Here is a 17164-nt window from a genome sequence, read left to right as displayed (position 1 = left end):
GATTTTAAACTCAATGGTGAGAATGGGGATATTAAGTAGAGTGTTGGACTTGCAATCCAAGGGTTGCAAGTTCGAGTCTCGGGCCGGCAGGAATTGTATGTGGGGGGAGTGAATGTACAGCGCTCTCTCTACCTTTCAATACCACAACTGAGGTGCCCTTGACCAAGGCACCGAACTCCCAACTGCTCCCTGGGTGCACAGCGCTCTCTCTACCTTTCAATACCACAACTGAGGTGCCCTTGACCAAGGCAGTGTTTTCTGCTGTGTGTGTGCACTTTGGATGGGTTAAAAGCAGAGCACGAATTCTGAGTATGGGTCACCATACTTGGCTGTTTGTCACGTCAGTTTCACTTTCACTAACTCAACAAAGTAAGGCTTTTTTTCTAGCCAAGAGCACTTAATACACTAATGGATGCTCTACATCAATGTAATTTATTTATTTTTATTTCACAGGTATCAGTGGTGATGAAATCCGGTTGGATCAGTCACCTGCTGAGATAAAAAAATAAATAAATAGTGAAAGTCATGACATTTGCCAAGTATGTCAACCCATACTCGGAGTTGGTGCTCTGCATTTAACCCATCCAAGTGGATGCACACAGCAGTGAGAAGTGAACACACCGTGAACACACACCCGGAGCAGTGGGCAGCTATATCCAGCACCCGGGGAGCAACTGGGGGTTCAGTGCCTTGCTCAAGGGCACTTCAGCCGTGGGTATTGAGGATGGAAGAGAGCGCTGTTCATTCACTCCCTCCCACTTACAAATCCTGCCAACACCGAGACTCAAACCTGCAACCTTCTGGTTACAGGTCCAACTCTCTAACCATTAGACAGGAGCTTTAACCAACTAAGCCACAGCGCCAGCTATGAAGAGACCTGGAGAATCAGTGAAGATCTCCTGCAAAATATCTGGTTTAAACTCCCCTGTCCTCCCTGTCCCACTCCAACCTCCTAAAGTACCTTTACCTAGGCCTTAAAATGTCAAATCCAAGCACGAGTCCTCCAGAACCACTGTAAACAGACTTACTGTACTAACAACTATTAAAAACACCAATCACAGAAACGTCTAACATTTACTGCACCCACACCAACGACAGTAACAGCCTGATTTCTTCACTAGTATGACAGAATTAGAAATAACAGGGTTAAAATTTAAAGCATTGCTGCGAAATAACAAAAGAGCAGGTTGTTTTATGTAAGTTATCTGTATAGATGTTTATGCTGACTTGATGAGTTAATGAAATGTATTTCCGTAAACATATTGTACAATAACATCAGAAAACCACCCTAAAAACAAAATAAATGTGAAATATGTATTATATCAATCAGAGTTGCCAGAGTTGTTTTGCAGAATATATGCAAATGTTATGATGTAGTAGGGAGGGTCAATGTTACTTAAACTTTTAAAAGACTTGTGCTATAAAACAAAAGTCTCAGTCAGTGTTTGTGTCGAGCTGCAGTGAAGATAAATATTTTACTCTATAGTTCACAGTTTTGGGGTGATGATGAAAGTGTTACTGCATTTAGTTCCACTGATCATTTCATGTGAGAAACTTTGAATTTTTTCTGAATTGTTGAGGACATCCCATTCTTCTAAATCATCTAACATGATTTGTTCCATGTTTTTCAGCTGTTAGTGGTCAGTCTTTGACCTTCTCAGATTCTGTGGTGAAAAAGCCTGGAGAATCTGTGACTCTGTCCTGCACTGCGTCTGGATTCTCAGTGAGCAGCTATTGGATGCACTGGATCCGTCAGAAACCAGGGAAAGCACTGGAGTGGATTGGGCATATTGACACTGGCACTAGCAATGTTTTTGCACAGTCTCTACAGGGACAGTTCTCCATCACCAAAGACACCAGCAAAAACATGCTGTATTTAAAGAATGAAAAGCCTGAAGACTGAAGACACAGCTGTTTATTACTGTGCACGAGAGTCACTGTTACTCAAAAGACTTCAGGACTGAACAAAAACTGTTCATGCATCACATCACAAAAAGCAGTTCTACTGCAAACTTTCTCAAAATATAAAATATTACTTGTTTTTAGATGTTATTCAACACACTTAAGGATTTCTTTGGTAGCATTTTAAAATAATAGTTCATCATTAACTATGCAGGGTGATATTACAGGGTGCTGTGATTAATTAATCAAATTAATCGCAAATAAATTTTGCTGTGAATATACCCCCAAAAGATAATTTAAAGCTATCATCATGTTAAATGTTTAGGCTACAATGGACTAACATAAAATATGAAGCATAAAATAAGATCATTTGAGAAACATCTCAGTATTTTTTGTTCAGGCAATGAAAGTCACTAGTGACCAAAACAGCTTATTTACCAACAGTAGGCTATTCTTTATGTTATGCAAAAGAAAGTGAGTTATTCAGGTTTAAAACAACATGAGGGTGAGTAAATGATGACAGAATATATTTATTTATTTATTTTTGGTGAACTTTCCCTTTATTAATTAATTAATTAATTAATTAAAATAAATGATACTCTAACTAAAACTTCCAGCAGGTGGCGGTAAATTACTTTTTAAGTCGATTGTTTAAAAAGCTGATTCATTCAGGAATTCAGTAAAGGGCTCTCTTTATGAATGGGCCTTTGAATCATTGGTTCACGGTTGATTCATTAATTAATTAAGTGGATGTCTTTATTTATGGGTGTGTGTATGATTGGTTCACATGATTCGGTAATTGGTAATCACAAAAATATTGTGTTTAAAATATAGCACAATAAAAACTTCATCATGTTTTGACCTGCATCATTTTTTTTCATAACTAATTAATTAAGTTAACCTGTTAAACTGACAGCCATAATATAAATACATAAAATAAAGTGACAGGAATAAAATAACTTTTTTTTTTTTTTTTTTAAATAAAAGTGACAAAAATGACAACTATTGTTTACATACAAGATAAGCAAGATAAGGCCATGCTGGTTTTTTTTTTTTTTTTTTTATTGTCTGACTTTCTTTGTACTGATGTAAAATCAGTTGGGGGATAAACAATGCAAATTAATTGTACCTTCTGCCTTATAAACCCTCCATATTTAACTCCTCAGTATTTTGTCAGTGAGATTTTTGAACAAAAAAACGCTGAAAAATGGTCCTCAGAATTAGTATTTATGTGTGGTAAGTATGATTTAGGAATACATCTTTATACTACTTTATTACTGACTGCTGTAGACAACAGTCTGACTTTTATTTTAACAGAGTGCAAAGGTCAAACACTGACTGAGACTGAGTCAGTCGTCATCAAACCAGGGAACAATCATAAACTGACCTGTACCTTCTCTGGGATTGATGTTGGAGCTGCAGATATTTCATGGATAAGACAAGCTGAAGGGAAAGCACTCGAGTGGAGCTCGAGAAACACAGTAACACAAGAGGCTTCTGTGCAGTACATAAACTTAATTTGCTTTGGAGAAACTATACTCTGTTTATGCCAGACCTTATCAAAACAGTTCAGATGCTAATCTAAAATTCGTCAACATCAACATTAAAACATGTTGAAATACTCAACCATCTCATCACAGTTCAAACCCAAAACATACTACTCCAACTACTAAATAAAGGAACTTCTATTTACCTTTGTGTGTGAAACAGTGTAAATATTTACCTTTGTGTGTGAAACAGTGTAAATATTCTCTTTGTCTTGAAGACTGGATTTGGATTAAATAAAAACATATGTAATCAATTGGTAATCATCTATCATAGCCTAGTAAATAAGAAGTAATAAACTATACATTTAAAGACAGACATGGTTGCGGAGGTAAATAAGGGCGCAGAAATGCAAATGTACCTTTAGAGGGCACCCTTTGCAAAGCTACTTCTCTTTGTTTTCCTCAAAAGTCTCCTTTTTGTTTTTCAGTCTGTTGGTGTCAAACACTGGCTGAGTCTGAGTCAGTGGTCATTAAACCCGGAGGATCTCACAGACTCACCTGTACATTCTCTGGATTTAGTAGTGACCCGAGCTTAGCTTGGATCAGACAGACTGCAGGAGGAGGTCTGGAGTGGCTGGCATACATCTCATCTGATGGTAGTAGTTATATATACTACTCTCAGTCTGTTAACGGGACGCTTTCACCATCTCCAGAGACAACAGCAAGCAAGAAACAGATGTATCTGCAGTTGAATAATATGAAGAATGAAGACACTGCTGTATATTATTGTGCAAGAGAGACACAGTGATGAATACAGCTACAGGTCTGCACAAAATAAGCTATTTGTATGTGCCTGTATTTACTAAACTGCAACCCACTGAAGCTCTACAACTTCACAAATTCAATTTTATCTCACAGATCACAAATAACTTCTTACATATTACATTAAAATAATTATAATGCACTATCAGTAAAAAAATTACAATAAACATTTATATACCCTCTTATATACCCTCTTTGTAGGGAGTAAATGTAAAAAGAAAAGAAAAGAAAAGAAAAGAAAAGAAAAGAAAAAGAAAAGAAAAGAAAAGAAAAGAAAAGAAAAGAAAAGAAAAGAAAAGAAAAAAACTACAAGAGTGTTAACATAAGAACAAGAGACACTAAATATTACATCACTGAAATGCATGAAAATCTGCACTGAAGATGATTTTGGCACTGAAATCTGTTTTGTAATAATAACTGTATGTGTTTAGAGAAAAACCTGTTTAAATATTTGTGTTTAATTTCTTTGACTTATTTCTTGCTGGACAGTACAAAAATAAATCAGGTTGTAAAAATAAATAAATAGCTTAGTATTTTGAGTGACTGATGAGCATTTTATGCTTGATAATTTTACTCTATGCAAAACAGTGTCTCCACCTCTCAGGGTGTTTTAAAGAGAGCTGGCTGTATTGTTTATCTCCCAGTAGAGCAGAGAGAAATCAACACAAATCATGTTCCCAAAATATTTACTGCTGCTTTTGGCAGCAATGACCTGTGAGTGTCTTTATCAGCAATACAGATATGTGGACAGAACTGTATAATTTATTGATGTTATTTTCTCTTTGACAGGTGTGGAGTGTAATATTGTCCTGAAACAGACAAACTCTATAGTTCTGCAGCCGGGAAACTCACTCACTCTCACATGTGAGGTGTCTGGATACTCTGTTACTGATGATAGCTACGCAACAGCCTGGATTCGTCAGCCTGCAGGAAAAGCTCTGGAGTGGATTACACACATATGGGGAGGTGGAGACATATACAAAAAAGATTCACTGTCAAACAAGTTCAGCATCTCCAAAAGTGACTCCAGCAACACAGTGACTCTTAAAGGACAAAATCTACAGACTGAAGACACAGCTGTGTATTACTGTGCCAGAAGACCACAACATGAGAAAACAGCAAAAGCTCTGTACATGAACTACTACAGTCAACATCCATTACATGTCTAATAAAACTCAGTCATGATTATATTATCACTCATGTACTGATTCTTCAAAAACAACACAGGATAGTTAACAGGATAGTTCAACTATTTCTTGAAAAAAAAAAAAATCATTTATCACCCTCATGTCTTACCAAACCTGTATGACCTGTAGAAACACAGACGTTGTTGTTATTTTTATGAAGAATATTTCAACTTGTTTTCATTGTATGAAGCAAACAATTTTGTGTTTCTCAGAAGAAAAAATCATACAGGACTGGAATGACATCAGGGTGAATGAATGGAAAATTATTTGTTGGTGAACTATCCCTTTAATAATGCCTAATAATCTTTTATGAGTGAATTTTGTCTAAGCCATTTAAGCCATAAATACAAGCCATAAAACAAGATGGATATACACTGATTATTATAAAGACTTATGCAATGTTATCCCATTATTGCCTGAACATATTTAATGTTAGCACTCTGATGTCTTTGTGAATTCCTGAAAATGGCCTATGCGAAAGTGAAAAAAAGAAAGTGAAAGTGACGTGACATACAGCCAAGTATGATAACCCATACTCGGAATTCGTGCTCTGCTTTTAACCCATCCAAAGTGCAACACACACAGCAGTGAAACACACACCCGGAGCAGTGGGCAGCCATTTATGCTGCAGCACCCGGGGAGCAGTTGGGGGTTCGGTGCCTTGCTCAAAGGCACCTCAGTCGTGGTATTGAAGGTGGAGAGAAGCGTGTACATTCAATCCTCCTATCCTACAATCCCTGCCGGCCCGAGACTCGAACTCAAACCTTGGATTGCAGTTATGTTATGAGTCCGTCTCTCTAACCATTAAGCCACAACTTCCCCCGTATGCATATATTTGTGGTCCTGTACACTTGACCGATATGTTTTCACGTAAGTGCATTATTGTATGTATCCAAATGATATGCAAATATTCAACTATGAGAGAATAAGAGTGTCAGTTTCCTCGATTTCAGCAGGGGCAGTCCACTAACACTCGGATAAAGCTGTGTGGGTTTACTCTCTGATTCTGAAATCAATCATGAGTCAAACTCTACTCATTTTATTTGCCTTTTTGCCATGTGAGTTGATTCATTCAGTCATTGTGAATCTTTTTTATTGCTGTTTGTATTTTTACAAATGTTTATATAGTTAGAAACAGATGAAATATGATTGACTCTCAGTGTGTTGTTCTCTCTCACAGATGTTTCTGGCATCTCTCTGACCTCGTCTCCTGCACAGACTAAAGCTCCTGGTCAGTCGGTGAGGTTGTCCTGTCAGATCTCTGGATATGCCCTCACAGACTACGGCACAGTTTGGATCAGGCAGCCTCCTGGAAAAGCCATGGAGTGGATCGGGATCATATGGGGTGGAGGATCAATAGACTCTGGGAATTCCTTCAAGAGTCGCTTCACTATTTCCAGAGACACAGGCCGAAATGAGCTGTATTTAGACATCAGCAGCCTGCAGACTGAAGACACAGCTGTGTTTTACTGTGCAAAGACACAGACACAGTGGATCAGTTCAGTGTAAGAAACTGACAAAAACAGATCTGCAGCTCATCAACACACTTACAAACACACAACTAATGACCTGCTTCAGGATCACATTCAGACACATTATCACACAAACTAAGTAGTCATAGTGTTATAACATTTGATATTACTATTCTGAGTCCCTGAAAAGATAATATATATGTATATAATATATATCTATATATATATATATATATATATATATATATATATATATATATATATATATATATATAAAGACCAAATATCTTTATCTTTTCAGGGACTCAGAATAGTAATATCAAATGTTATAACATATATATAAGTGTCAGAAAGCTCTCAGATTCCATCAAAAATATCTTAATTTGTGTTCCAAAGATGAACGGAGGTCTTACAGGTTTGGAACAATATGAAGGTGAGAAATTAGTGACAGAATTGTAATTTTTGTGTGAACTATCCCTTTAAACAATAAACATAGCTAATAAAAGAAAACAATATAGAAACATATTGTAAAAAGGTATCACAATACTAATACATGTATATTGTATGTATTTTAGCAGAGGGAGAAAAGAAAGAGTTTCTTACCTACTGTATATTTAAAACAACCTGTTTCTGAGAAGAAAAAAAAAATAATAATAATTATAATAATTATAGATATATATATATATATATATATATATATATATATATATATATATATATATATATATAAATTCTGATAAATAATCAAACCAGTGTACTGAGAACGTAATTAAATCACACGAAAAGAAGAAAACATAGCTCTAAATTAACAATTCCAGACATCATCTTCATTGTCACGTCTTTACCTTTAGCAGAAGCATCTCAGTAACATCTAACATGTTGACAATGGAGTCATTGAGCTTTTGGCATTTCATCTTTATAATGATGGTGGTTATTTTGACATTTGTGTGTTTGTCTAGCACTTTGATTAATAAAAGCTCTCCATTCATGTATTTTTGTCTTTTATTCCACAGGTATCAGCGGCGATGAAATCTGATTGGAACAGTCACCTGCTTTGATAAGGAGACCTGTAGAAACAGTGAAGATCTTCTGTAAAAGATCTGGTCTATCAATTACATATTACATATTACAGGATGCACTGGATACGACAGAAACCAGGGAAGTGGATTGGGTGTACAGTATACAGGACTGGACTGGGGCTACAATTTGGCACTGAATGTTTTTGCTGGGGTTAGGGCCTTAAAATGGAGTAACTGAATTTAATAAATAAAAAATTACATTAATGAATGTAAAAATAATGATAGATATTATTGAATGTCTTGCAAATAGTTAACTGACTTAATACTGCATTTTTGTCGCATAGAAATGCACTTGACAGTAAAGCACTGAGTTTTTTTAGTTTTGAGTTAGGATAACAAATTTCGGCTGTTAAATTGTCATCGTTTACACACCATAATGTTGTTCTGAACCTATATGACTTTCTCTCTTCAGTGAAAGAAATTTAAATGAAAGCTGGTAACCAAACCACTGACTTTAAAACATAATAAATAAATCGATAAATAAATAAATAATTCTCTAATGATCTGTTATGTTCCAAAGAAAAAAGTCATACAGGTTTGGAATGACAGTACCATTGGTAAGGAGGTAACACGTAATTTATGTAAGACAATAATTGAATTAAGAATTATTAAAATGTTAAACTATAAGTAAGATCATAATCACATTAAAATATGCTCCTTGTTTTAGTTTATATAATAAATAACAAACTATACAATTTATTATAAAAAAAATAGTGTAAGCACATTAGAAATTATGAAAACAACGTCTATGAAAGTGATTTATATTTCCTAGGATTTAATAAGTAATAACTGCAACATTTTTGCATAACAATATACTGAGTCAAATCTGAATGGATCAAGTGACTTGCACAGCTTATCAGAGCTGCAGAAGTGCACGGCTGGCAGATGCACTGTTTAATTGGGTAGCACCATTGCATCACACATACATAGTTACCAATGTGCTGCATTTTAAAAACAGTGCCTTATATAGGGGAGGGGGGAGATCTCCCGACCGGCTCACTACTCAACTGTTGAAAGTCCCTATGGCCAGAACATGCCAGGGCCAGCTCTCCATCACCACAGACACCAGCAAAAACTACTGTATTTAGAGGTGAAAATCCTCAAGACTGTGCACGAGAATCACAGTAAGATTACAAGGCTCAACAAAAACTGTTCATGCTTAAGATCATTGCTGGCCTGATGGCAGTTTTATACGCCTTCACAATGATATGACTTAAACAGATACAAAAGACAAAAATGTTCAAGCCTTTCCAAAACAAAGACATAAAGCTCAAACTGAAAAAAGTGTGAAAACTGAATATTTTTGAAAATAAACTATATAATATAGCACTGACCACAGTCTGGTCATAGGTCAAACTAGATAGTCACTAAATCATTTTGTGTGGCATCAACTTTATTTTTTTTATGCTTCTTTTTGACTTTATACCATACTCAGCATGCAAATTCAATTCCACCTCGCTCTTACGCTAGCATAATAGACTTTATTATCTCTGCGTTTCACACGGTGTTTTATATTTCAGCTCAAACTTTCAGTAATCATGTTCTCTACATTTTTTGTACTTTTGATATGGAAACATTATCCTGTGAAATAAGTAAAGGCACTCATTGCAAAAATATTATAAATGACACAATCTCTTTTTTAGATTGAATTGAACTCACTCAGCCAAGCTCTGAAGTTGTGAGGCCTGGGGCATCGCTGATTCTCTCTCGTAAGGTGTCTGGATACTCTCTTACAGACAATAGCTATGCAACAGGTTGGACTTGACAACCCATAGGAAAAACACTGGAATTTATTTAATTACATCTGGAGAGGTGCCACCATTACTCAGAGAGATTCATTGAAAAGCACACTTATGATAGCATAAAGTGGTCAGGGATATGGTGAATTGTAATTAACAATGGGACCCTGAGGGCAGCACAGCAGATTAAGTTTTTTAAAGACCCTCCCTTATTCAAATCAAGTCTGAAATATACAAGTACAGTCAGTTCTCTCTAATGAACACTTCGATTTTTAAAAGCTTCATCAAACACCAGAAGCATCAATTTTGCATGGAACTGCATTGATCTGAAGATGAATCTGAGTTATTTTATTCTGCTTGTACTCGTTTCATGTAAGTTGAAATCTCTTTACCATTAAAAATATATTATTAAAAGGTTTTGAATGTGAACATTTCACCCAAAGTTGTATTACAAGTACATTCTGTCTCTGTTCCAGATGCACATGGTCAGTCACTGACCTCCTCTGGCTCTGAGGTAAAGAAACCCGGAGAATCAGTCACACTGTCTTGTGTGGCTTCTGGACTGTCCCTTAGCTGGTTGCACTGGATCCGGCAGAAGAAACAGGGGAGAGGACTGGAGTGGATTGGGCGTATTGACGGTGGCACTGGCACTATTTTTGCTCAGTCCTTACAAGGCCAATTCTCCATCACAAAAGACACCAGCAAAAACATGGTGTACTTGGAAATAAAAAGTCTGAAAACTGAAGACACAGCCGTTTATTACTGTGCACGAGAGTCACAGTTACACAAAAGACTGCATGCATGGTGTTTGTTAAAATCAATCAGACGTGACTAGAACATCCATACACCTGGGGAATTAAGGAGTTGCTCTCTTTAAGGATTCTCTGTCAGCTTAACTGACCACAAAAATTAAATATGATGTTTTACTATGCTTTAACGTGTTTTAAAAACATATGCAGACTATAATAGTAGTCAACAAGTGGATCAAAACCTTTCATCACAGTTATACATGAATTTTCAACAATACCCATTCTTGTCTTGGGACAACTTTGAACTTTTTTGATCCACTTCAAATGTTGACTACTGTAATTTAAATAAAGACCATCAGAACACAATGCACTTACTGATGATTTAATGAAGGATCAGGCTAAGCAGAAATATGGAGCATTATATTCATAATATAACAAATAATCAAACTACTGTACATTGCAAGACATTTACTGCAAGCGCATATGTGAAATCATTTTAGAATAGTTAATGTCTGATTAAACTGAATTCTACTGATTGAAAAAAATAATTAGAACTATCCAGTCAAATTTTTGTATTGGAAGTTGCTTTTTTATGGCGTAGAAGGCCCTTCTAATGTCTCTTTAATAACTCAGAAGGTTTTCAAAGGCAATAGAACACAGGCTGCCGTCAGGCGATTTCTCAAACAAAAAAATGTCTTTATAATAAATAACCAAGGAAGACCGTCAATCCGTCAGAGTTGGGGATTCCCGGGAGAGCTGAGGACGGGTCCAGGTGAGCGGATGGTGCAACTGGCGACAGTCAACTCACGTCAGCGGGAGGCTGGGTAGAATGGAGGTTTAGCGAAGATTCGTTCCACATGCACGGCTCAGGCTCAGGCTCAGGCTCAGGCTCAGGCTCAGGCTCAGGCTCAGGCTCAGGCTCAGGCTCAGGCTCAGGCTCAGGCTCAGGCTCAGGCTCAGGCTCAGGCTCAGGCTCAGGCTCAGGCTCAGGCTCAGGCTCAGGCTCAGGCTCAGGCTCGTTTGGAAACATGAGATATTAATCTTGCAGAGAACAAAGGGAAGAGAAGTCTAGAAATAGAGAGTCTAATCAGAGCAGAGAAGGTACAGGTGTGGAGAGAGGCGAGTGAAGAGCCGAGGGGATGAGAAGCAGCTGTGAGTGATAATGAGAGCAGATGAGTGCGTGAGAGGGAATGACCAGACGAGGGAGGGGGAGAGACAGAGAAGGTTACCTGGTTCATGACAGAAATATAGAAAGTTATAATCACTTGAACACTGATAAACATAAACAGAGCATGAAAAACTTTGTAAAGAGTAAATTCTTACAGATTTCATAAAGTTTTGTCAGCAAAAAAGTACACAATAAAACGTTTTGCCAGGCAGATTAAAATGTGCTAAAATCTAAATAGATTGGTTTTATTCAAGAAAAAAAAAATCAATGAATGTATCAACCTGACTATAGAGCTTACAGTAACAATGGTGTTTACTTTTAGACAGTGGCAACTGAAGCACTGAATGGTCTGCAAGATAGTCAGTGAGAGCTTTGAGATTGAGAGATTTCAGTTGGTTCACCTCTCGCTTTAGATTTCAGCCACTAGATGACACCCCAAGTATGCAAAGTGTTTCTCATCACAATCTGTTCAGAAACACACATATACCTCCACTCTTCCTGGTCTGCAGCAATTCTACCACAACTTCTTGTGACAACAGGTTAATGATGAAGCAGAGGACGATTTTCTTTGTTGTGCTAATGATCTCTTCATTACATGGTACTGCAGAAAACTGTTAAAAAACGTACAATTTGCCAATGCAGACTATAATTTGCATGCCAATATACAATAATGATTCTAAATTCTGCTGTTTTCTCAATTTTCAGATTGCAGGAGCCAGACACTGGTGGAATCTGATGCTGCAGTCATTAAACCAGGAGAGTCTCATAAACTGACCTGTACTGCTTCTGGTTTTAACTTTGGTGGCTCCTGGATGGCTTGGATCAGACAGGCTACGGGGAAAGGACCAGAGTGGGTAGCAACACTATCTGATGGCAATAGCTATATCTACTATTCTGACAAGGTTAAGGGACGATTTACCATCTCAAGAGATGACAACAAGAATCAGCTGTACCTTCAGATGAGCAGTCTAAAAACTGAAGACACTGCTGTTTATTACTGTGCAAGAGACACTGTAAGGCAAGAGTGTGTGGTGTTGTATAAAAACACTTCTGAGAAGCAGCCAGCTGTATAATGATCTAAAAAAAAAATGTCTAAAACCTAATTTCAGTAGTATGTCTGTTTTAGTAATTCATGACATGGTTAATTTACCTTACCGAGAGATGAGTCAAGTTTACAGGTTTTCATATAGTACAACTGACAGTTTTATTAATGTGTTTTTGATTAGAGCAGAGTATTCCTATCTTTGGGTGAAATAAATGATAGAATAAATATGTAAAATTAACAAATATGAAAAACACAAATCAGACAAACATGAATCCATAACTACCACGCCAAGCATCGTCAGTCTGCCCTCTATAAACTCTAAACTAACTTTAATATAAGCACATCAGATTTTATATTCCAGATGAAACAGTCACAAGATACTACTGCAGATTAAAAACTTCATAAACTCACAAGAACATAATGACACCTATATATATATGTAATCATACATTCTGTAATCACACATCACTTATTTTGCACAAATAATCAGAACATGGATGTAAAATAAAGACTTTACCTTTTGCATACATAAGCAATGAACTTACATGTTCTGTCCTCTCCTGTTGCAGAAGAAGAATGCCATTCATACTTTTCTCATGACATATTGGTGCGAACAAGCTACACTTTAATAGAGGAAGTGCTGAAAAATAAACATCTAAATATCTGTTCACTAGTCCCAATAACAGATAACACAATTTAATGACAATTTAATGTGGTGCTTCTAATTAAGTGATAAAAACCAGTTGCATATGTTGTACAAAATACACATACCACACTCCAGAAAGGTATTCAAATGTGTGGATTATATGAGCATTAATGGCACTGTGCTCTGGTGTTTTAAAGGCCTGGGACAGTCTTGCACACTTACTTCCTGTTGTGTGCACATGCTCTCAAGTGGCTGAGACAAGTGTGGTTAACTGGACAGTATCAGAAATAAGGTGGCCCTGAAGTTCAAACAAAAATTCACAAATCAGAGAAAAAAAAAAGTGTAGTAAATTAGCTCAAAAGGTAAATATACCTGGTTATAATTCATTGCAAGTATTAAGATCAGCTGCCAGAAGTAACTGTAGGAGAATTATCTGTTATTAGAAATAACAGTTAGAAATATTATTTTCTTGGCCAGAAAATACAAACACATAACTAGGCTAAACAAACGCATGAATACAATCACGCATACATGGGTAAACTGAAAGTGAAATTAAGAGTGAATGAAGGAAACCGAAATGAAAACAGGGGAATGAAGCTATAAAAAGGTCAGTTAACCACAAAATGTGATTATTTCATATCATCAGAGTATGAGAAAGGAAATGAAAAGGATGTATCAGTATTGTTTTAATTTATATAGCATGACAAGACAATTGTTGTTACATGATAATCTGTCATGCAGTTGATAAATGACACCACAATAGTCTAATGTGTCTGCTGTGAGACATTTTAATGTTTATGAAACTTGAATTTTCTTTACTACATTGCAAAGCAGAAACGTTTTCCTCCACTTTATTTCAGGAAAATATGCTGCTCCTCACTATTTTAAAGTAAAGAAATCGAGAAACTTTTATTTTACTTTTACTGTTTTTTTCTGTATTTTTGATCAAATAAATGCAGGCTTGATGAGCAGAAGAGACTTCTTTCAAAAACATTAAAAATAGTAATGTTTCCAAACTTTTGACCTGTGCTGTATATAGTGCTTTAAACAAAAAAGATTGCGTCAAAGCAAGTGAACAACATTAATTAGGAAAACAGTGTGTGTATAATGTATAATTAGATTTAAAGGCAGTTCATCATTGAATTCATTGATGTCATCATTTCAGTTCTGTTTAAATAGTATCTGTGCAATTATTTGCAATCAAGTCAACGATATCACTGTAAATGAAGTGTCCCCAACTAAGCAAGCCAGAGGCGACAGCGGCAAGGAACCAAAACTCCATTGGTGACAGAATGGAGAAAAAACCTTAGGAGAAACCAAGCTCAGGCGGGGGCCAGTTCTCCTCTGACCAGATGAAACCAGCAGTTCAATTCCAGGCTGCAGCAAAGTCAGATTGTGCAGAAGAATCATATGTTTCCTGTGGTCTTGTCCCGGTGGTTGTCTGAGACAAGGTCTTTACAGGGGATCTGTATCTGGGGCTCTAGTTGTCCTGGTCTCCGCTGTCTTTCAGGGCTGCAGAGGTCCTTTCTAGATGCTGATCCACCTTCTGGTCTGGATACATACTGGATCCGACTGCAGTGACCCTCTGACTTGGGCTGCATTTACACTGCAGGTCTCGATGCCCAAATCCGATTTTCTGACTAAATCCGATTTTTTTGACGACCCGCTTACATCATCTTTTAAAAGTGACCAGTATCCGATTTTTGCATTTACACTATACACTGCTGAAACTACCAAACGTAGATGTTCTGACCCAGAAAAGGAAGTAAAACGAAATACAATGGATGCAGATGCAAATAAAATTATTATGTGTTTTTTTGCTTTCCACATTTTTTTGAAAGTTAAACAAAAAAATTAGCAAAACATTGGTCTCGTACGGCGGAGAAAAAAAGAGGACTTAAAAGACATGAAACCTCTGCATTGCTCCACTGTGTGTATCCTTTGTCCTCCATCGTGCCTATAAAAAGTCATGTGATCTCAGTTGGTGGTGTCCACCAGAGTTGACGTCACCTTTTTAATGACGTACGACTCGCATTTACTGGGGAATATCCGATTTGTCTGCTTACATGGCACACGCAAATGCACGTATCCAATTCATATCCGATTTATTACCACGTATGAATGAGGCCTGAATCCGATCTGAGAAAATTGGAATCCATGCGTTTTTTTTCCTGCTTACACGTTCACCGGTCATATCCGATCTGTGCCACATGAGAGGAAAAAATCGGAATTGGGTCACTTGAACCAGTGTAAATGAGGTATTGGATACAGACTGGATCTGGTGGCTACGGTGACCTCGGAATAAGAGAGAAACAGACTAATATTAGCATAGATGCCATTCTTCTAATGATGTAGCAAGTACATCGGGTGTTATGGGAAGTGTTTCCGGTTCCGGTTTACCTAATTAATGCAGCCTAAAAATCCTTTAACGGATTTGGATATTAGAAGCATATTAGTGTGTTATGTGTAAACTAGGTTAAAGAGATGTGTCTTTAATCTAGATTTAAACTGCAAGAGTGTGTCTGCCTCCCGAACAATGTTAGGTAGGTTATTCCAGAGTTTAGGCGCTAAATAGTAAAAGGATCTGCCGACCGCAGTTGATTTTGATATTTTAGGTATTATCAAATTGCCTGAGTTTTGAGAACGCAGCGGACGTGGATGATTATAATGTAACAAGAGCTCGTTCAAATACTCTTGTGCTAAACCATTCAGGGCTTTATAAGTAATAAGCAAGATTTTAAAATCTATACGATGTTTTATAGGGAGCCAGTGCAGTGTTGACAGGATCGGGCTAATATGATCATACTTCCTGGTTCTAGTAAGAACTCAAACTGCTGCATTTTGGACTAACTGGAGTTTGTTTACTAAGCGTGCAGAACAACCACCCAATAAAGCATTACAATAATGTAACCTTGAGGTCATAAATGCATGGATTAACATTTCTGCATTTGACTTTGAGAGCATAGGCCGTAATTTAGATATATTTTTGAGATGGAAAAATGCAGTTTTACAAATGATAGAAACGTGGGTTTCTAACTTTCAATTACTATCAAATAGCACACCTAGGTTCCTAACTGATGATGAAGAATTGACAGAGCAGCCATCAAGTCTTAGACAGCGTTCTAGGTTATTACATGCAGAGCTTTTAGGTCCTAAAATTAACACCTCTGTTTTTTCAGAATTTAGCAGTAAGAAATTACTCGTCATCCAGTTTTTTTATATCGACTATGCATTCCGTTAGTTCTGTCAAATTGGTATGTTTCGATGGGCTGCGAAGAAATATAGAGCTGAGTATCATCAGCATAGCAGTGAAAGCTAACACCATGTTTCCTGATGATATCTCCCAAGGGTAAAATGTAAAGCGTGAAGAGTAACGGCCCTAGTACTGAGCCTTGAGGTATTCCATACTGCCTAGAACTAGAGTAACATACAGTCTTTTAGTTATTTATGATGGTAGTGTGAGTAGAGTGTTTGTATTTACTCACGATTTCTCTCAACAAGAGCTGTCAGTCAAGATATGGGATGGGAAGTAAATGTAGTTGGTTTTATTTATATGGAAAATCAGATATTTTCTTTTAATTTTAAATTTAAAAGTAATGCGTTACTTTACTACTTACTTAAAAAAAGTAATCTGATTATGTAACTCACGTTACTTGTAATGCGTTATCCCCAACACTGGTTACAGCCACTACTATGTCTCTGAACTACATATCAACAGCAATAAAAAAAAAGTATGTTGTAAGGCAGACGTGGTTACAGTGCTTAATAAGGTCACAGAGGATGTCAAATTAACCTTTAGAGGGCACCCTATGCAAACCTACTTCTCGTCCTCTTTAAAAATGCTTCCACTCTATTAATCTCCAGACAC

The 17164-nt window shown here is 36.8% G+C and overlaps 2 gene segments (V, D, J or C); both read left to right on the top strand.

Annotated features, from left to right (window-relative positions):
- Positions 1-4842: 4842 nt before the first annotated feature.
- Positions 4843-5395, top strand: LOC109059180. The segment is given in 2 exon segments: positions 4843-4925; positions 5001-5395. Coding segments are annotated over 2 exon segments (423 nt in total).
- Positions 5396-6353: 958 nt separating this feature from the next.
- LOC122146943 lies at positions 6354-6943 on the top strand. The segment is given in 2 exon segments: positions 6354-6456; positions 6579-6943. Coding segments are annotated over 2 exon segments (369 nt in total).
- The last annotated feature ends 10221 nt before the right edge of the window (positions 6944-17164 follow it).

The sequence above is a fragment of the Cyprinus carpio genome, chromosome A2 (genome assembly GCF_018340385.1).
Source record: "Cyprinus carpio isolate SPL01 chromosome A2, ASM1834038v1, whole genome shotgun sequence".
NCBI lineage: Eukaryota > Metazoa > Chordata > Actinopteri > Cypriniformes > Cyprinidae > Cyprinus > Cyprinus carpio.
This window is presented reverse-complemented; position numbering and strand designations above follow the sequence as displayed.